This window comes from Pelobates fuscus, chromosome 13 (genome assembly GCF_036172605.1).
Source record: "Pelobates fuscus isolate aPelFus1 chromosome 13, aPelFus1.pri, whole genome shotgun sequence".
NCBI lineage: Eukaryota > Metazoa > Chordata > Amphibia > Anura > Pelobatidae > Pelobates > Pelobates fuscus.
In genome coordinates this window covers 60,040,527-60,063,165 of record NC_086329.1, presented here as the reverse complement: position 1 = coordinate 60,063,165, position 22,639 = coordinate 60,040,527, and the positions used below count along the sequence as shown (strand labels likewise).

Below are 22,639 nucleotides of genomic sequence, written 5' to 3'. Positions count from 1 at the left end.
ATTGTTTGATATCTTAGGCTTCAGAGTTTTGGAAGCTGCTGTATTGCTTATTGCAGCAAACATACCAAAGGAATAATTGTTCTTCATTAGCAAATGAAAAGAAGGGTTTGGGTAAGTAAAAAAAAAGTCACCTTAAAAGTTATGTGTCATTGTACCTAGTCCTTAAAAATACATTTTGTGTGTGTGTGTGTGTATATATATATATATCTCTTTTTAATTATTCAGTTTCAGTTATCACTTTTGAATCAACGTATTGGAGAGCTAACAGAGTGAGAGCAATTATAGAAAGCGAGTATTTGCAAAATTATAGATATAAAATGCGATGAGGTGCAATGCGTGTTGTAATATGGCTGGTGAAGCAGCATTGAAACGTCTCGTCTGGCTAGTCATGCTAATATGACTTTGCTGGTGACATGAGATACTATGTGGTAGCAACCTATCTGTTCTGGAAACAACTGCGTTTAAGGGAGCGTGAAACACAATTTAAACTATTTTCGACTTCCTTAAAGCTGTATAGTGTAAGTGTCTGTCCGTCCATGAGTCGTTTGGACTGGGCTGTATTCCCTCGTTAAGTGTTAACTGTTAGCGTAACCCATGGCCTGCCTGGCCTGCTCTCGGCTATGTGACATGTTAATTCAATAACTGACCCTGTAGGGTGCATAATCGCCTACGCCTAAGCATACATGCCAACTAATCTAGGCATGAGGGTTGGTTTACGGCTACATAACATGCTAACTTAGTTGGATGCTGACGAGCAGATCCTGCAGTGATTATAGAAACATAGTTGAGAGTCGTTGCTTGCTGCAATGTCCAATGCCCATCAATCAGTGATATCTTGTAAGTAAACTGTATGTTATTATGCAATACATGCAGAGGAATATGTAACCCGTCTAATGCATTTTTAGAAGAAGTGATCATCCTACAATGCGCAGTCTGATGTGGACTGTAGCTAACGATGCAATACTGGTAAAGGGATATATAAACAAACAAATTATATAGAATGCATTAGTAGCGCCTAGTAAGTTATGTCTCAAGCATGCGATATTAATGAATGCATAAAGTATTTATAATAAGAGCTTTAACAGTATAGGAGCAGGGCTGCTGTTAATATGAGTCCGATGAGGGCCTCCCATGGCTCGGCCGCGGTGAGTCTCCGTCTGCCCCCCTCCCCTCCCCCCCCCCCCCCCCCCCGGCACTCACTTTTCCTGCAGGCCAGCATTCATCGTGGGGTGCCATCAGACGCCCAGCAGTACCAGGTTCCGCTCGGGCCGTCCAGGTCGGCTCCTCATGGTGGGTAGTGTCCGTAGGTACCCCTACTCTTACCTTTCAAAGGTGTCTTTGAGTAGAGGCCATGTTGGCAGTGGGGCGCAGCCACGTCAGATCTCCAACCTCCTTAGCCTCTGTATTGGCTTGAATCACCTCGGTCCCTGCCAGGGTGCTTTCTCATGAAAATGTATCTTCTCCTCAGTATTAGTATCCATTTCAGCTGGTTGGCCGTCCATTACACAGCTATCGGCAGTTTAGGCAGTCGGCATAGAGATCACGCCCCTAAAATTGCATTTTGTTACAAAATTAAGCTCAAATCACCTTCCCTGACTGGCTCTATTAGCTGCGTGGGGAATGGAATTTTTCTGTCGAGTGCAGCAACACCTCATTGCTCTTTTTACACTTGCAGTATATCAGCAAATTTATCTAGCTTTTTATAACTAGGTTAGTTAAAGGACCACCTTAGGCACCCAGACCACTTCAGCTTAATGCTTTCCTATGAGACCAGCTTAATGCTTTCCTATGAGACCGGCTGAATGCGCGCGCAGCTCTTGCCCCGCATGCGCATTCAGCCGAAAGGGAGGATCGGAGGCGGAGAGGAGGAGGAGAGCTCCCCGCCCGGCGCTGGAGAAAGGTAAGTTTTAACCCTTTATTCTCCCCAGAGCCTGGCGGGAGGGGGTCCCTGAGGGTGGGGTCACCCTCAGGGCACTATAGTGCCAGGAAAACGAGTATGTTTTCCTGGCACTATAGTGGTCTTTTAAATTTTTAGACTTTGTCAAAGAATGGTTTAGGATTGTTTTAAATATTTTAAATAAAGTGCTATATATATTTGTTTATTTTATATAAAAAAATATTTTGGATATGATCTACGTATTCCATATGAATATTATGGACAGTGTTTTATGAGATAGTCAGACCCTATACACAGAATGAGATGCAGAGGCGGCTCTAGACTTTATGAGGCCTTAGGCGAAACGCAAACATGAGGCCCTACTAACAAAAGAGTGTCACATATACACATTGATGCACTGTCTACCTGAGAGTGTGTCTGACAGAGAGTATCCTTGTGTGTGTGAATGTATGTCTCTGAGCATGTTTGTGTTTTTGTCTGAGACCCTATGTGTATGGGGTAGCTGCTTGAAGTGTGTTGTGTGTAGGGGGGGTGATGGTGAGAGGGAGAGGGGGGGTGATGGTGTGGTGGTGAGAGGGAGAGGGGGTGATGGTGAGAGGGGGGTGATGGTGATTGGGTGAGAGGGGGGTGATGGTGATTGGGTGAGAGGGGGGTGATGGTGATTGGGAGAGGGGGGGTGATGGTGATTGGGAGAGGGGGGGTGATGGTGATTGGGAGAGGGGGGGTGATGGTGATTGGGAGAGGGGGGGTGATGGTGATTGGGAGAGGGGGGGTGATGGTGATTGGGAGAGGGGGGGTGATGGTGATTGGGAGAGGGGGGGTGATGGTGATTGGGAGAGGGGGGGTGATGGTGATTGGGAGAGGGGGGGTGATGGTGATGGGGAGAGGGGGGGTGAAGGGGAGAGGGAGCGGGGGGTTGATGGTGATGGTGAGAGGGAGCGGAGGGGTGATGGTGAGAGGGAGCGGAGGGGTGATGGTGAGAGGGAGCGGGGGGTGATGGTAAGGTGAGAGGGAGCGGGGGGTGATGGTAAGGTGAGAGGGAGCGGGGGGGTGATGGTAATGTGAGAGTGAGTGGGGTGAGGCTGAGGGTGGTGACGGAGGGTTATGCTGAGGGTGGTGGGAGGGTTATGCTGAGGGTGGGGGGGAGGTGAGGCTGAGGGAGAAGGGGGAGTGAGGCTGAGGGTGGTGATGGTGATTGCGAGGGTGAAGGGGGGTGAGGCTGAGTGTGGTGGGGGTGATGCTGAGGGGGGTGGGGGTGAGGCTGAGTGGGGTGATGCTGAGGGTGGTTGGGGGTGGTGAGGCTGAGGGTGGTTGGGGGTGGTGAGGCTGAGGGTGGTGGGGGGTGATATGGGGGATGGGGGGGATGTTGAGGCTGTGGGTGATGGGGGGATGTTGAGGCTGTGGGTGATGGGGGGATGTTGAGGCTGTGGGTGATGGGGGGATGTTGAGGCTGTGGGTGATGGGGGGATGTTGAGGCTGTGGGTGATGGGGGGATGGTGAGGCTGTGGGTGATGGGGGGATGGTGAGGCTGAGGGTGATGGGGTGGGGAGGCTGAGGGTGGTGGGGGGATGGTGAGGCTGAGGGTGGTGATGGTGACTGGGAGGGTGAAGGGGGGTGAGGCTGAGTGTGGAGGGGGGTGATGGTGAGCCTACCTTAATTTCTCTGGTGGTCCAGTGGGCTCCCTGGTGGTCCGGTGGCCACCGTGTAATCTTGCGAGATTTCAGAGCGTTGCCAATTCTCGCAAATCACATGGTCTGCAGCTCTGCACACTGCGGAGCTGCAGACCAGTGTCTGCGGTGGCTGGCCGGGCAGCCAGGAGGGGCCTCGCACCTGGCGGCATACCGGACAAGCCGCCGGGCCCCCTCCTGGTGTCAGGTCCTCGGTCACTCTGCCCACAGGCGGTTTAGGCGGCCGCGAGGCCCCAGTCAGCGCGAGGCCTTAGGCGGCCGCCTAAACCGCCTAATTAGAGAGCCGCCTCTGATGAGATGCTCCTGTCGAAGGTGGTTGCCTGATATACTGACTCTTGCTGCTCAGAATTATTAATTTTAAAGTTAAATGAATTAAAACTGAAGACTCTTTCCTACCCCATTGCTTCCCTTTTTTTTTTCTTTTTCATTTTATTGTTCTAGTTTTTACAAATGAAAACCTCTTCTTCTTTTTTTTTTTTTCATCTTTCTTTGCAGAAAATCAAGCAAAATATGTGAAATGTGTACTTCGACATCAGGGATATGGAAGATCAGCTTTCTACGACCTTCCCTGTGATGGGTCTGAAGGTAGTAGAGAATTGCTTCTTGCTTTTTCTTGGCTCTTGAAAAAATTCAAACTTCTTGAGAAATTCCTGGAATTGATTAGAGTCAGACTGGATGATGAGCTGGACAGTTGTGTGGTTTGTATTTTTAACTTCTGTTGAATAATGATCCTGAGGTGCTTTTGGTATTTTTATGTTCTAGTGTGTCTTTGATTCTGTTTCCCAAGCTAATTCAACACTTTTCTATTTAGACAATCCTAGTTTAACAGAAATATGTTGGCGCTCTATTCAGTTCTAAAATAGTAAATAACGGTTGGCCAATGTGTAACTCCTGAATGAGGGATAACCCCTAAAATATTAAATACACAAAACAATCAAACTAAATAAGGAGTGATTATTATGAGTATTCAGTGTAACCCTTGTGAACTAATAACTATCAAGATATAAATAAAACATAACTTTTACTAAGACATAGGATACAAATCTGGTGGTCATGATGATTTAAAAAAAAAAAGAAACCACAAAAAAAACTAAAAACACCTTGGACTCTAGACCCGGGTAATCCCTAAATATTGGTCTGTTAGGTTTGCCTTGAGAAGAGGGATGATGAGCACTGGAGTAAGGTCATATTCTCTGAATCCAATTTTCAGCTGTGCCCAACACGTCTAATGGTTAGACAGAGACCTGCATGCCACAGTGTCTGGTATCCACAGTAAAATTTTGGTGGAGGAGTAGTGTTGATTTTGAGGGTGCCTCATCAAGGCTGAAATCGTGAAGATTCATCTTTGTGAAGGACACATGAATCAACCCACATAAGGAAGGAAACATGCTTCCTTTTGCTCTGACAATGAACCCCCAACTCAAAGAGTTGATTTTTTTCAGCACTACAATGCTCCATGCCACACAGCCAGGACAACCAAGGTGAGGATGGAGGACCACTAAATCCAGGCTTGATCTCCAGACATGAACCCTGTTAAAAACCTCTGGAATATGATCAAGAGGAAGATCGTTGGCCACAATTATAGGTTTTTAAAAGTGAATATGTACTCGTTGTGGGTTTTTTCTTTTTTTTTTTTTGTTGCATTATTCAAGGACTGAAAATCCTTATTTTTGTTGTAATTTTAGGCAAATACATGCTCATTGAAATGTGAGTGTATAATTCATCACGATATTATAATTATTGCATTGCCACTTTAACCCCTTAAGGACCAAACTTCTGGAATAAAAGGGAATCATGACATGTCACACATGTCATGTGTCCTTAAGGGGTTAAATACCATCTGCACTGGTACTGTTACTCTCAATGGACGGCCAGTGACAGCCTGAGAGCGTTGGCTTTTCAACCAATCACAAATGCCGAAGGCAACAATTCCTTATAAGTATGGCGGTTAAGCAGAGGACATGGTAAGCAGTGTGCACACTACCCTGGGACCTGAATTTTGGCGTTAAATCGTTAGAAAACGGCTTAACACCTTAAGGTAAGATGGCACCCAAGTTCCCCAAACAACTTAAATGAGACAATAAGCATTTGACGACTAGCCCATTAAAAAAAGGGTGGACAGGGGGCGGGGCCTGACTACCAAGCAAGCAGGACGCATGCTGAAGGAGCTCCTGGGCAAATACAGAGAAATTGGCCCAAAACTTGAAACCTGCTCTAAAGTACCGGCTGAACCTAATCTCTGAAGGCACGGGAGAGGCCGGGTACCAATTTCTACTACCCTGCTGAGAGCTTTATGGGCTTTAACAGTCTTTGCGGCCTACAAACGACACTGAGGCGGCGGACGCGGCCGATCCACTGCCTCGCCTACAAATCAACGACGAGCCGGGCCACGCTTCCCCCCCCCCTATGGGCCGGGGGGGGGTTATCCCGGTCCCCACGAAGCAACAGGCACAAGGAACTGCTTAAAAGCACAGAGCAACTGACACCGCAATCTGACATGCTGGCTGCAAAGATGGCCACCACACAAAATCCAGATCCCTGGGCTCCCCACGAGGACAGCATAACAAGGGCGTTTGATCGCTTTTGGGCGCAACTCTGGGAGAAACTCGCTGAACAGGCACAAGGACCTGCACCCACAGAACCAAAACAAAAGCTAGCGGCAACAGAAGCACCACAGCCTGTACCACTTAGGGGCACCGAGCGGCTGACTATAATGAAAAGGCGGAGGAAGGCACGGAGGACACCTCGACTCTATACGAGCCGTCCTGCTACCAGAGCTCACTTGCCTGAAACCCAGGCTGCGCACAGCGCACAGCCTCGGACGACGAGCACCCAGAGGAGACACCGGCTGCCGGCTCACACACTCAGCGAGCCGGCCCAGTCCACCCACTGCACTCATGCACGAAACACACAGCCGGCTCCTATGTATCAACAGAGGGGGAGAAACAAACCTCGATGGCACCTGCCACTGGACCCACATGTTAATCACCACCTTCCAGGGTCACTGCGCTTCCCGCTATCGGGAGTCGGCTGACCGGGGACTTACCTTCCATGGCGGAGGTCACACCAGGGCTGTCTGACCTTCCGACGCCACAGGGTCTAAGGACAAGCTTCCTGGACGAAAATCAATACTGCTGCCAAAAGCCTTGATACCCTGCAGACCCTTGGACTGTAGCCGCAACACCATTTCAACCGACACCCTCGACATCCACTCACTAGGATCCCGCGAGAATTTGCCTGTTCATACCTGCGGCTCACCGAGGAGATCCATCGCAAATCCTGGGGTCATGAACTGTCCGCAACTACCCGCAATACTAGCTGAAAACTAGTGCAGTTTAAGTACTTTTTCCTTCTTATTTCGAATTTTCTTTAACTGTTTTACACATGTTTGCATAATATTACCTAAATCCCTGAGCGGTGCTCCTTTGATCACAGTTTGTAGCTCATACTATCGCTATATTCCACAATTAGAAGTAGCATACTACCGATGCTATCTCCAGCTCATGTTGTGTACCAAATTTTTTCTCCCTAGCACAGACATACTCAACTAGCTTGTAAATTTGTTACCTAACCGAAATGTGTGCATTGACCGCATATGTCTCGAATCTGTTAGAATGTGTATCTTACAAATCGTGTTACTGCTGTTAGGGCATTACAGGAACAGGTGTTAAACTTTGCACCACAACTGTACAAACCACTGAGCACCAATTACTATCAATCTTGTGGAAGGTTTACTGTATGCCTGTGTGCCACTTAATACCTGACTACTCTTGTCATCAAGCATGCATACAGGCATGCACTTAAGCTAGCAGTAAGTTAAATTAGTTAAGCCTGTTCATCTCTCCACCTGCCACATACTCTGAATACTAACAAACAATGTGCACTGAATATCTATGCCATACGACTGTTCACATATGTCAGTGTGTCTGCCTGCACCAGCTGCTGTGGCGGTACCAGCTTGTCCGTTCTACTATTGTGTCCTTGGGCCCAGTGGTCTAAATAATCTGAAGTTTATCTATAGTTCTAAACCTAAACTTGTCTTTTTCTGTCACTCTACACATAGAACTATGACCCTGAAACGTTTCTACTTAATTACAAAAAGTGCAGCAACTCTGACGTCTTCTGATACTTATTACTGTTGTATTTTGCAATTTGAGAAATGTCTATGATACCATGCTTTGTTACTCAATGCACTACAAAAATAAAGAATTAAAAAAAAAAAAAATACCATCTGCACTATATTGTATCTTTTTGTATTTTCTCTGACATGTACCCCATACTGTACCATTGAATGAAATAACGCTTGGTAAGCTATATATGTGTTTGAGCGCTCCACTTATAGGTGTAGGTCTCTGTCACTTACACCGCACTAAAATCTACAAATTTGTTTAGTGGAATAGAGGATATTTCCACACAAGTGTATAGAGCTGCCTGTAAATCACTTTCATTTTTTAAGCACTTTTGTTATACACATTCCTCCGTAAAAAGAGGAATGTGATGCTCAAAATAATGTTTCTATCTGGAATTTGTTCTAATTGTCAGCATTAAAAAAAAAAAAATAATAATAAAGATTTTACTTAAAGGAACACTATAGTCAACAAAACAACTTTATCTTGCTGAAGCAGTTTTGGTGTATAGATCATGTCTCTAAAGTCTCACTGTTCAATCACTTTTGTTAAATCAATTTTATTTATGTTTGTGCAGCCTCCTGTACCTGTGACTCACATAGCCTTTATGGGGAAAAATAGGTTTAATTTTCAATCACATGTTAACTTACTTGAGACGTTTTTATCTCTCGCTCTGTAAGTTGAACTTTAATTACATACAGGAGACTCCTGCAGGGTCTTGCTAGCTATTAACAGAGCAGGAGATTAGAAATTCTTAATTAAATCGCAGTAAAGTCACATTAGATTAATCTTTTACAGGGTGTGTTTAGGAAGGCTGTGTAAGTCACATGCAGGGAGGTATCCCCTCCCCATCCACCATGAACCTACTGTCTGTAAATGCTTTTATCCCCTAAATATTGTACAAATGAGCTTTAGAAGTACCTTTTATTGATCTTTATTTTAATAATATTTTCACCTACTCTTCTGATTGCATGTCATATACCCCTTTGCTTTTTTGCCTTCACATTAGAGGCAGTGCATTACAACAGGGATTTCTAAGCTGAAGGGAAAATAAGGCAGGCAAAACCCCCCAAATTTTTTAGAACCTCCACCAAATCTCCTTTGGCACTATAAAGTGCCTTCAACCCCAAAGCTCCCCAGTTCTTTGCCTGCCTCCGGCAGGTGAGGTTGTCAGGCTTACCCCTGTCTTAGCAGAAGCAAGGTGAGGGAGCGGCTCTGGAGGCTCTGCTTCAGATTCTTCTCCTCAGGATGGCCGATGGGTGTACTCTCTTCAGGCCCCCGGACTGGTGGAACGCACACCAGGCGCCTGCGTTCCACCAATACTTATAACTTCTGCCAATACCGCACCGGGTAAGGTGAAGGTGCGCATGTGTGCATGGGCTGGGAGGTCTTGGCGGTGGAACGCAAGTACAGGTTCTGATGTGCTCCACCGTGCTTGATTTCAGAATTCGGACGCCAAAATTATTTTTTTTTATTTTTTTTTTCACATTTTGGTTTTACAGGACCTAGGAGGCTATATAACCCAGCAGCAACTAACTGTTTGCCAGGTGCACTCATAATATGTTGCAAGTGTTTTCTCACTTGCTCTTCAACACACTTTGAGGCTATTAAGGGAAGACTTTTTGCTCTTATCTTATATGCTTCCAGCCTGCTATATATATTTTTTTCATATTTTTATTTTTTATAATTGTTTTCTCTAGTTAAAGATACATTTACTTTTTCTCTTTAGTATGTCTAATCCTGAGGCTGCGGAGAGATCTTCAGAGAAAGGAAAATGCTCTACAAAATCAAAGCATTTAATCTGTTCTTCATGTTCCCAACCCATACCAGATGTCTACAAATGAAAAATTGCGCTAATTGTTGTAAGGAAGCTTCAGACGAATTTAACAAGTCAGAGATGTCCGCTTTACTAAGCTGGTTCCAACTAAAGCAGACATTTTACATGCAGTCCACCGCTTTTTCAGTCTGCACAGGCCTCTGCTTCCTTTTATACAGCAGTAAAAGCTCATGCTACGTAAACACATAGTATAGGATCATTTTTTTGATGAAGAAATTTGTTTTCATGAGGAATGTTTTGGTAAACTCGTTAAAGAGTCCGGTTACTTTTGTGTGATCAGGAACAAATCAGGAGTAAAGGGAAAAAATAGAAAGCATTTCCATTTCATCCACAGTTAAAGGATCACTATAGTGTCAAGAAAGCAAAGCGGTTTTCCTATAGTCCCCTGAGGGTGCCCCCACACTCAGGGTCCCCCTCCCGTGGCGCTGATTAAAACCCCTTCAGCAGCTTACCTTATTCCAGCGCTGGGCTCCTTCGGCGCTAGTGACCTCTCCTCCCCCGCTGACGTCAGCGGAGCCAAATGCGCATGTGCGGCAGTGCCGTGCACGCATTCAAAGTGTCCATAGGAAAGTGTTTCTCAATGCTTTCCTATGGACGCTCTGCGTGATGGAGGCATCCTATGCCTCCAGCATTGCAGATGCCCCTCTAGTGGCTGTCCAGAAGACGGCCACTACAGGCTGGCTTAACCCCAAATATAAACATAGCAGTTTCCCTGAAACTGCTATGTTTGCATCTGAAGGGTTAAAACCTGAGGGACCTGGCACCCAGACCACTTCATTGAGCTGAAGTGGTCTGGGTGACTATAGTGTCCCTTTAAAATCTGATTTTATGGGAATAGAAATTTCCTGGAAAGAAACCTTTCAGAAACCTTTCCTGGAAAGAGACTTTAAATCTTTTTGCCATCAAAAAGAGAAGAGTGTTTATTAGAGCCTATCCCTGTAGTAGATGTACCCATAGTGCAACTGGGTAAAAAATAACTACCACTACCCTCTCAGTAAAGTAATACTTCCTGATATTATTTTTAAACCTTTACCCCTCTAATTTAAAACTATGTCCTCTTGTTGTGGTAGTTTTTCTTCTTCTAAATATGGTCTCCTCCTTTATTGTGTTGATTCCCTTTATGTATTTAAATGTTTCTATCATATCCCCCCGAGCATTGGAACTACCTGGGTAAGATTAACCCTGCTATGCCTCCGCTTGAAGGTCAGTTTAGTGGACCTTAGCCCTTAACTTTATGCGAATTTTTTTTTTTTTTTTTGTGTTAAGGTTTAGGAAGAGCAATGCAGATCCAGAGTAAAATCCCTAAAGCTCCTAAATTAAACACCTTCAAGGGTGTTCTATACTGTCCCTTAAGGAAAGATGAAAAAAGAGAGAATCCCTCTGCCAGTCTCCCCTAGACCAAATAACTAGACCAATTAATAATAAAAGTGAATCAAACACCTAGTGCCACCATGTGTAAAAAGTAAGAGCTAACAGAGATCCCAACGCGTGTTTCAGTGCGTGGGCTGGATAAGGACAGGTGAAAATGCCACATCCGGCGGCTGGTGACTCCTCCCTTTAAAGAGACAAAATATGTAGTATATCAAGTCTGTTGTAATGCTGAATATGGAAAAAAAAGAGACAGGAGAGGGTGGGATCACACAGTAATAAATAAACTCAAACACCACATAGGACACTTGATAAATCCTCTCGTGTCAGATATATATTAAGACAAAACAGACTTTGATAAGTGTAATAATTTATACCCTGAGAATTTAATTATAAATGAGTTTTTTTAGAGATCACTTAATCAAATTATTTCCTAACATGGCTGGGTTTCTCTCAAATAAAAAAGATTCCTCTACTTGGTGCCTAGATGCAGACCTGGTGTTCTCTGAATCTGATTTGAATATTGAAGAACCTAATTATACCTTAACTGCTGGGTTTAATACACTCTCTATTCTTTACAAACAGCAGATAAGAACAAGCTGGGAAATTGCCTCGCTTGAGAATTACCTTAAAAAGGGCCTCATACCCAGAGGTTTGAGAGTCCCTACAACTCCTTCTAATCATATTGATGAGGATGATTTCATTAAAGAATGGGAGGAAGCGGCAGGGCAATGTTCGGCCCACTTTATGGAAATCATCTGCAAATATGAGAAGAAAAAACTGCAAGACATAGAGACAAAGGTGGATAAAGAAATCGATAAAATTGATCAATTCAAATCGGACCCCAGGCCGTCATTAAACAAAGGAAACATCAAAAATTCTTGATAGACCATAGGGATTTTAAAACTGGTAACATCTATAAAAAATTCCAAAGAAGGAGAAAGGTGGACAGAGACCAAATATCTAACTCTGAATATGAGACAAGTGGCTCTGATATGGACTCTGTCTGTCCCATCTACTTCAAATGAACAGAATAGAGGTAGCCTCAAAAAAGGGGTCACTTTTTTTAGAAATGACACAGGGCGAAGAACGCCCCTTCCTAAGACCGAGACTAAAGAGGCAATCCCACCGGAGTAATCGATTTTAGAGAGAGATCAAGTTGTGAATTTATCACAGTATACTTTTAACCAAGGTGGAGTCCGAGTTTCTGGAAAGAGGTCCATCTTTCGTCTCAGTTCCACGAGTTTACCTGGGTTAAAGATATCCACTTATTTGCTCGAAAACTTTTACTCCATAAAACACATGTCCAAAATAATGAAAAAAAGGCCAAAGCATTGGGCCTTGAACCCAAGGATTATCAGCTTACTTTACTGCTAGCAGAGCTGCTAGAAGAAAGTGACCCCCTTGAAAGAGAACAATGTCCCTTCACAGACTTTAGCCGTAGGAGCGAATATTGCCCAAGAATGGGAGATTCAAAGTATGTAGACACCTTTTTGGAAATGGTCTGCAAAGAAATTGATTGTTTATCTCCCCTGAAGTTCACTCTCAAACCTAATTCTAACTTATCATGAGTCAAATTAAAAGCTTTAAAAAAACAAGCAAAATAGGAGATAACTATTAAACCCTCGGATAAAGAGGGAAACATTATCTTAGACACTACTACTATGTTACAATCACTAAGAAAATTCTTTCCGATACTACAACATATAAAGTATTGAAAACAGACCCAACAAAAGCATTTTTTTAGGAAAATTGAAACAAATCTTACAAAGGGGATTCGATAATTTGATATCTAAAAAAGAATATGACTTTGTGCTCAACACAAATCCACGTATATCTACATTCTACATTCTACAGTCTACCTAAAAGCCATAAAAAATACCCAACTGGTAGACCCATAGTGTCAGGAATTAACAACTTGACACAGAATGTTAGTATATATTTGGATCATATCTTGCGACCCCTAGTGACCAATCTTCCCTCTTAATTAAGGGACACCAAACAAACGTTGACACATCTCAATACCCTAAATATGCCTACTAATTCTATACTCTGTAGCCTAGATGTGGAGGTGCTCTATAGCTCGATCACCCACTGTATAGGGCTCAAACATGTACAGTATTTCCTACTACAGAGGGGTCTACATCTATATCAACATAGTGAATTTGTCATCGAACTATTTCACTTTGTATTAACTCACAATTTGTTTGTTCAATGGCATATACTACCGCCCTCATATGCCAACCTGCACCTGGGATGGTGGGAAGAAAAAAATAGTGTTTACAGCTCTCTCCAATCAATTCATTCGATATATCCTCTCTTGGAAGAGGTATATCGACGATGATATGATCGTTTGGAGAGGCACTATGGAAGATTTCACCCTCTTTGTACAGCTACTTAAAACAATCTTAATTTAAGATTTACATCGGAAATGGGCAAACCCAGTCTCAATTTTTTGGATCTTACCCTAATCCCTAAGACAAATGGTATCATCAAAACTGACCTCTTTAGAAAAAGTACGGCCACTAATAGCCTGCTCAACTGGGGAAGCTTCCACCCAACCCCCCTAAAAAGAGGTATACCAACCGGACAGTACTTGCACCTGAGGCGCAATTGTTCCGACGTTCAAGATTTCAAAATGAGAGCAAGAGAATTACGTGCAATGTTTAGAGCTAAAGGATATCCACACAAATGCTTAAAACGGGCTTATCATCGAGCCCTTTTGACCGATCGAGAAGGCCTTAGAAAGGATGTATCGCCATTCTCAAGTCATAATACTTCTGACTCTAAACATTTGAGTCATCGCTACGTATGACGCTGGTTGGGAGCAAGTTAATTCTTGGCACCTGCTCAAACAAGACGAACATCTCAAAGAGGTCCTTCCCCCAAACGCGGATCTTATAGCACGAAGGGGCAAGAACATTAAGGATGCCCTTGTACATAGCTACTTCAAACCGTCCAAAACGATCTATCTCTACCCATTGGTTATCCAACAAGCTTCTGGGGATTTACAAATGCGGTCGATGCAAAGCGGGTAACTTCATTTGTAAGGACTCCAAAAGTTTTCAAAATAGTGCTCAGTCTGATACATTCCACCCGAACTCCTTCTTCAATTGTAACACCAAGGGCCTCGTTTATCTGATAAGATGCCAATGTAATAAATTATATGTAGGTAAGACTTTCAGGCCATTTAAAAGACGGATCCTGGAGCATATTAACTCTATCAAAACTAGTAGACACATTGAAACTACAGTATCCAGACATGTTAAGAATTTCCATCAAGGTGACCATACTGTACTCCAATTTTTGGGTATAGAATTGGTCAAACTTGATCAAAGGAAGGGGAACCTGGATAAACTCCTTAGGAGAAGTGTTTTTGGATCTACCGCTTAAATACTCTGTCTCCTATAGGGTTAAATGAAGGCTTCTCCTATTCTCCCTTTATTAGTGATCTCTAATAGTATAACACCATCTACATAGTTTTAGGAACCTTACAACATTTTACGACTTTTACGACTTGGAAATAGATTTATTTCACTTGCACCTATCTTTTTGTTTATTTGATTATTAAGTGTTCTTGCATAGCAAGACCACTTAATGTTATCTCACATATATATTATTAAGTGTTCTTGCATAGCAAGACCACTTAATGTTATCTCACATATATATTATTAAGTGTTCTTGCATAGCAAGACCACTTACTGTTATCTCACATATATATTATTATTAAGTGTTCTTGCATAGCAAGACCACTTAATGTTATCTCACATATATATTTAAGTGTTCTTGCATAGCAAGACCACTTAATGTTATCTCACATATATATTATTAAGTGTTCTTGCATAGCAAGACCACTTAATGTTATCTCACATATATATTATTATTATTATTAAGTGTTCTTGCATAGCAAGACCACTTAATGTTATCTCACATATATATTATTATTATTATTCTTATTCTTATTATAGCCAAATTTGCCACCCTAACTCCTCCCACAGTTTTTACACTACATAGACAAAAATTTACCAAAACGTGCAGATTGTTCCCGATCGCGTTGCTATTACTTTGTGGAACGTTTCGCTGAATGGTTCTCGGAATATCGTAGTTCTTGTGGCGAAATTTGTCCCATAGGAATGAATGGCAAAGCTAGAGTGGGAGCTGGCAAAAGCTGAAAAATCAGCACATGATTTCTAAACTGCCACTACTCCCTCATTTTCAAGCCCACCTACACAAATCTTATATCAAAACGTTCAGCTATCCCTGCTGCCACTAAAAATGTCCACAGCTAAGCCATAGTCCTGATTGTTTTCGCAATATGACCATTTGTTTGCAACTCACGCAGTCCATTGACATTCATTGAAACGCCACTCTGCAAAGCTCACATTTGAAGGGCAATTTCTAAACTGCGACTGTGCCTTCCTTGTTAATATCTCAGAGACATACTATACATCAAAATGTAGGTCTGGGTCTTGTGATTCTCACAATATAAAGCTCTTCACTGAAGGATTTATAGTTTTTAAAATACGACCGTTTGAAGATGGCAACCGCAAAAATACTCTGACCTGTGCAAGGCTGCAGCAGCAAGTGATGTCATAGACAGGGCCATTTGCACCTGCTAATGTTTTTTAACTGTATGTTTTAATGTAACTGTGCAACAACGTTGCAATTAAATGTGCTATATAAATAAATAATAACAGTTACTCCGCCCACTCCAGTTGTATACTACTGGTGGAGGCAAGAACACTTCACAATTTCCCCAGAAATTGTAGCTTTTCTAGTTATTATTATTCTTATTATAGCCAAATTTGCCACCCTAACTCCTCCCACAGTTTTTACACTACATAGACAAAAATTCACCAAAACGTGCAGATTGTTCCCGATCGCGTTGCTATTACTTTGTGGAACGTTTCGCTGAATGGTTCTCGGAATATCGTCGTTCTTGTGGTGAAATTTGTCCCATAGGAATGAATGGCAAAGCTAGAGTGGGAGCTGGCAAAAGCTGAAAAATCAGGACATGATTTCTAAACTGCCACCACTCCCTCATTTTCAGGCCCACCTACACAAATCTTATATCAAAACGTTCAGCTATCCCTGCTGCCACTAAAAATGTCCACAGCTAAGTCGTATTCCTTATAGTTTTCACAATATGACCATTTGTTTGCAACTCACGCAGTCCATTGACATTCATTGAAACTCCACTCTGCAAAGCTCACATTTGAAGGGCAATCTCTAAACTGCGACTGTGCCTTCATTGTTAATATCTCAGAGACATACTATACATCAAAATGTAGGTCTGGGTCTTGTGATTCTCACAATATAAAGCTCTTCACTGTAGGATTTATAGTTTTTAAAATACGACCGTTTGAAGATGGCAACCGCAAAAATACTCTGACCTGTGCAAGGCTGCAGCAGCAAGTGATGTCATAGACAGGGCCTTTTGCACCTGCTAATGGTTTCTATAACTGTATGTTTTAATGTAACTGTGAAGCACTTTGGGCAACAACGTTGCAATTAAATGTGCTATGTAAATAAATAATAACAGTTACTCCGCCCACTCCAGTTGTAGACTACTGGTGGAGGCAAGAACACTTCACAATTTCCCCAGAAATTGTAGCTTTTCTAGTTAAGTGTTCTTGCATAGCAAGACCACTTAATGTTATCTCACATATATATTATTATTATTATTCTTATTATTCTTATTATAGCCAAATTTGCCACCCTAACTCCTCCCACAGTTTTTACACTACATAGACAAAAATATACCAAAACGTGCAGATTGTTCCCGATCGGATTGCTATTACTTTGTGGAACGTTTCGCCGAATGGTTCACGGAATATCGTCGTTCTTGTGGCGAAATTTGTCCTATAGGAATGAATGGCAAAGCTAGAGTGGGAGCTGGCAAAAGCTGAAAAATCAGGACATGATTTCTAAACTGCCACCACTCCCTCATTTTCAGGCCCACCTACACAAATCTAATATCAAAACGTTCAGCTATCCCTGCTGCCACTAGAAATGTCCACGGCTAAGCCATAGTCCTGATAGTTTTCACAATATGACCATTTGTTTGCAACTCACGCCTTCCATTGACATTCATTTAAACTCCACTCTGCAAAGCTCACATTTGAAGGGCAATTTCTAAACTGCGACTGTGCCTTCATTGTTAATATCTCAGAGACATACTATACATCAAAATGTAGGTCTGGGTCTTGTGATTCTCACAATATAAAGCTCTTCACTGTAGGATTTATAGTTTTTAAAATACGACCGTTTGAAGATGGCAACCGCCAAAATACTCTGACCTGTGCAAGGCTGCAGCAGCAAGTGATGTCATAGACAAAGCCTTTTACACCTGCTAATTTTTTATAACTGTATGTTTTAATGTAACTGTGAAGCACTTTGGGCAACAACATTGCAATTAAATGTGCTATATAAATAAATACTAACAGTTACTCCGCCCACTCTAGTTGTAGACTACTGATGGAGGCAAGAACACTTCACACAATTTCCCCAGAAATTGTAGCTTTTCTAGTTCTTATTATTCTTATTATAGCCAAATTTGCCACCCTAACTCCTCCCACAGTTTTTACACTACATAGACAAAAATATACCAAAACGTGCAGATTGTTCCCGATCGGATTGCTATTACTTTGTGGAACGTTTCGCCGAATGGTTCACGGAATATCGTCGTTCTTGTGGCGAAATTTGTCCCATAGGAATGAATGGCAAAGCTAGAGTGGGAGCTGGCAAAAGCTGAAAAATCAGGACATGATTTCTAAACTGCCACCACTCCCTCATTTTCAGGCCCACCTACACAAATCTTATATCAAAACGTTCAGCTATCCCTGCTGCCACTAGAAATGTCCACGGCTAAGCCATAGTCCTTATAGTTTTCACAATATGACCATTTGTTTGCAACTCACGCCTTCCATTGACATTCATTGAAACTCCACTCTGCAAAGCTCACATTTGAAGGGCAATTTCTAAACTGCGACTGTGCCTTCATTGTTAATATCTCAGAGACATACTATACATCAAAATGTAGGTCTGGGTCTTGTGATTCTCACAATATAAAGCTCTTCACTGTAGGAATTATAGTTTTTAAAATACGACCGTTTGAAGATGGCAACCGCCAAAATACTCTGACCTGTGCAAGGCTGCAGCAGCAAGTGATGTCATAGACAAAGCCTTTTACACCTGCTAATTTTTTTATAACTGTATGTTTTAATGTAACTGTGAAGCACTTTGGGCAACAACATTGCAATTAAATGTGCTATAAAAATAAATACTAACAGTTACTCCGCCCACTCTAGTTGTAGACTACTGATGGAGGCAAGAACACTTCACACAATTTCCCCAGAAATTGTAGCTTTTCTAGTTATTATTATTATTCTTATTATAGCCAAATTTGCCACCCTAACTCCTCCCACAGTTTTTACACTACATAGACAAAAATATACCAAAACGTGCAGATTGTTCCCGATCGGATTGCTATTACTTTGTGGAACGTTTCGCCGAATGGTTCTCGGAATATCGTCGTTCTTGTGGCGAAATTTGTCCCATAGGAATGAATGGCAAAGCTAGAGTGGGAGCTGGCAAAAGCTGAAAAATCAGGACATGATTTCTAAACTGCCACCACTCCCTCATTTTCAGGCCCACCTACACAAATCTTATATCAAAACGTTCAGCTATCCCTGCTGCCACTAGAAATGTCCACGGCTAAGCCATAGTCCTGATAGTTTTCACAATATGACCATTTGTTTGCAACTCACGCCTTCCATTGACATTCATTGAAACTCCGCTCTGCAAAGCTCACATTTGAAGGGCAATTTCTAAACTGCGACTGTGCCTTCATTGTTAATATCTCAGAGACATACTATACATCAAAATGTAGGTCTGGGTCTTGTGATTCTCACAATATAAAGCTCTTCACTGTAGGATTTATAGTTTTTAAAATACGACCGTTTGAAGATGGCAACCGCAAAAATACTCTGACCTGTGCAAGGCTGCAGCAGCAAGTGATGTCATAGACAGGGCCATTTGCACCTGCTAATGTTTTTTATAACTGTATGTTTTAATGTAACTGTGCAACAACGTTGCAATTAAATGTGCTATATAAATAAATAATAACAGTTACTCCGCCCACTCCAGTTGTATACTACTGGTGGAGGCAAGAACACTTCACAATTTCCCCAGAAATTGTAGCTTTTCTAGTATTAAGTGTTCTTGCATAGCAAGACCACTTAATGTTATCTCACATATATATTATTATTATTATTATTATTCTTATTATAGCCAAATTTGCCACCCTAACTCCTCCCACAGTTTTTACACTACATAGACAAAAATATACCAAAACGTGCAGATTGTTCCCGATTGGATTGCTATTACTTTGTGGAACGTTTCGGCGAATGGTTCACGGAATATCGTCGTTCTTGTGGCGAAATTTGTCCCATAGGAATGAATGGCAAAGCTAGAGTGGGAGCTGGCAAAAGCTGAAAAATCAGGACATGATTTCTAAACTGCCACCACTCCCTCATTTTCAGGCCCACCTACACAAATCTTATATCAACACGTTCAGCTATCCCTGCTGCCACTAAAAATGTCCACAGCTAAGCCATAGTCCTTATAGTTTTCACAATGTGACCATTTGTTTGCAACTCGCGCAGTCCATTGACATTCACTGAAACTCCATTCTGCAAAGCTCACATTTGAAGGGCAATTTCTAAACTGCGACTGCAATCTGTAAAGCCAAAACATGTGACAGCGTGATTATATGAAAGAGGAATAGTACAGATGTGGATGTAACGGGTATTGTAGAAATTGTGTTTAATGACTTGATATCTGTATGTCGGGTTTAGAATATGTTTGGTGTATATTAGAACAAGGATTATTTGTATAGGTGACGTGTGAATTATATATAATATTGGAAGGAATAAGTTATTAGTTCATTTAGGTGTATGAAAAACGTATGTTATAATAGTAATAGAGATTAAAACGTAATAAAAATGTTTTAAACCTGCAAAAATAGGTAGAAAGAAAAAGCTGGTAGTTAGACCTAATTTGCATAACCATAAACTGACATGTAGCTATCAGCAAATAACTGACCGAACAGAAATATATGTTTATATAGTAGAATTTGTGTAAATGAAATTAGTGCATATCTTTAGCATGTTTTAATAGGATGTAACCGAATGTGGCTTAGTACACGGTGTTCGTTTTATAACCGTACGAATAGGTCAGTGCTAAATGACCGAACGGCAATATGGGAATACAAGGAATAATATGAGCGTTATACTTTATTTGCGTACGGGATTATGAAAGGGGCGTACATTTAAAGTAGGTTTAGTTTTGATAAATAATAGTCGGTTGAGGTGTGCCGAAACCGACGAGAGGCTAGGCCTGCAAAAAAGAGGGCCAAAAAGTATGTAATGTTTATATTATTTATTAATATCACAATAGTAACATTATGTAGACATACTGTAGAAAGCGAGTCTGATCTCTTTCTCTGGGTTTGGAATGTACCGGTTGTACACTGCAGATTTCCAGCGTCCCATTCTCTTTATGATATGTGATGGAACTTGATTACTTGAGGCCGTGGTGGCTGGTCCCATCCGAAATTAATGTCCCGAGAAGGAATTTGCATTGAGGCCAAGTCTAAGTAATAATGAACGTATGTATAGCATGAAGTGTTTTGTAGTGAGTGGTTTTCCTTGTAGGGACAAAAGAGGCAGTTCTGGATTCCTAATCTGCTGACTTAACAAATTATCCAGCACTTGAACTGGGCACCATTTAGAACCAGTAGGGAAATACTTAACCTCCACTGGGGGGCCTGCTTGATTTGTTTTTGTACGGGGGATTGTTAATACATAATGATAATTTAATTTAGTCAAGTTTCCCTGTTTAAGGCAAGTGTCTGTGTCAGTTTTCTTCTCTACTGAAAACTCTTTGGGCCGTAGGAACCCGAAAAAGGCCAAATAAGCTGCGGATTTAATTACCAGGTTAGTAGAATATTCAAAAGGATTTTTATCTAATAGCTTGGAGATTTCTTTAAAGATGTTACTATCTATTGGGAGTCTCTTAAGGGATTTATGGTCATTTAGTCTCTGGATACCTTTTAGAATGTTTTTTTTATTGGGTATGTGGATAAGAAAGGGGTCTTATTCGGGTAGAGAGTAAGCATGAAGTGTTGTATACCTGTTAAGTAAAGTTTGATGGTATTGTATGCAAGTTTTAACGAGATGTGGCCAAAAGTTGAAAATGCAACCATGGTTTCTACAGAAAAATGATTTATTATGTTAAAGTCGCGTACAAATTTTGTAAACATTCCAAAAGCTCTACTATATGCTTTTTTTGTGTTCACTGATAACCCTGCCTTAGCTAGAATTCTACTGTGGGCCAATAATTGGTCTAAAGCATGATTAGATCTCTGAACTGCGGGGCAGTTTTGGGTTGCTTGTTCGCTGTAGGGTGCAGTCTGAAAAATTCCTGCAAATTAAAACGTGACAAAGCGTCAGCTGCGTTATTGAATATTCCTGGAACATGCATACAATAAACGTAAAACTGTAATTTTGCTGCCAACCATGTGAGCTTTCTCACTAGATTCATAATAGGCAGGGACTGAGAGCGGCCTTTGTTAATTATACTACAGGCTGCTATGTTATCAGAATAACACCTAACTGCTTTACCCCTCCAATTCTCTCCCCCAAATGTGTGCTGCTGCCACTATGGGAAAGATTTTGAATAACGCTGAGGTTTTGTCGAAGTTATCTAGTGTATCAGTTTCAGGTGGCCAGCTGTCATATACCCATTCGTCCCCAAATATTGCTGCGTACCCGGCTGCAGCGTCTGTCCAGATAACTGGGGAATCGTCGGAGATGGGAGGAATGAATAATGACCTACCATTCCACGAGGATAAAAACAGATTCCACATTTCTAGGTCAGCCCTTGCCGAATTGTCTAAATTGATCTTCGTGTCGTCGCCTGGTAAATCCTCCGCATTTTGGGTGTTAAGTAAACGGAAGAGTTCTGCTTTCCTGGCTGTAGCCGGGAAGGGAATGTTCCTTCTATTCAGCTCGGCTGTGATCTTTGGAACAGTCCAGGATCTGTAGCTGGATGAGGTACTAGGCTGTCTTGGCTGGGTGCTAGATCTGGACGGAGTGCTTGCAACCGACAGTTCATCGTCTAGTACTGAAGCGTTTGACATGCTACGGGCATGAGAGGAAACGTAGTGTTAGAATTTTTTTTTTTTTTTGTGTGCTGGCTGACTAGCTAGTGCCACCGTGGCAAAGCAATTGTGGTGGGGTGTTGGCCTCTCGGTGACTTGAAGTCATAAGATAGACTGGGGGTGACAAGTGAGGCCCTCTCTATACCAAATGCGAGGCGGCTAACTATGATTTGGCCCGGGGGGCGTAGTACCTCCGAATTGAGGATGGGTGTTGGCCTCGCGGGACCACTAACTTAAGGCGAAGAAGCCGGGAGAAGACTACCGCTATTGGACTCATAAGACCCTGACAACCAGCCACGACCAAACTGGATGGGGGAATAAATGCGAGACTGAACGTATTTGTATTGTAATATTGTTATCCTTACCTGAACGTGAATTAGTGACGAGTATTTTTTTTAAGATGACCTAAGGAGTTATTTACTCTGTCGGCTTTGCACTGCTGATGCCCCGATTTGCAGAGAATGGACACAGGAGAAGTTAGATAGAAATAGAAAAAGA

At 42.2% G+C, this 22,639-nt stretch overlaps 1 protein-coding gene across 2 annotated transcripts in view; it reads left to right on the top strand.

Moving 5' to 3' along the window:
- The window catches only part of TEDC1 (tubulin epsilon and delta complex 1), a 51,586-nt gene that overhangs the window by 4,722 nt on the left and 24,225 nt on the right, over window positions 1–22,639 (top strand). For both annotated transcript variants that reach the window (XM_063438952.1, XM_063438951.1), the window contains exons 2-3: window positions 18–111; window positions 4,081–4,283. In XM_063438952.1, coding sequence (XP_063295022.1) covers window positions 18–111; window positions 4,081–4,283 — 297 coding nt within the window. The remainder of the gene's footprint in view (window positions 1–17; window positions 112–4,080; window positions 4,284–22,639) is intronic.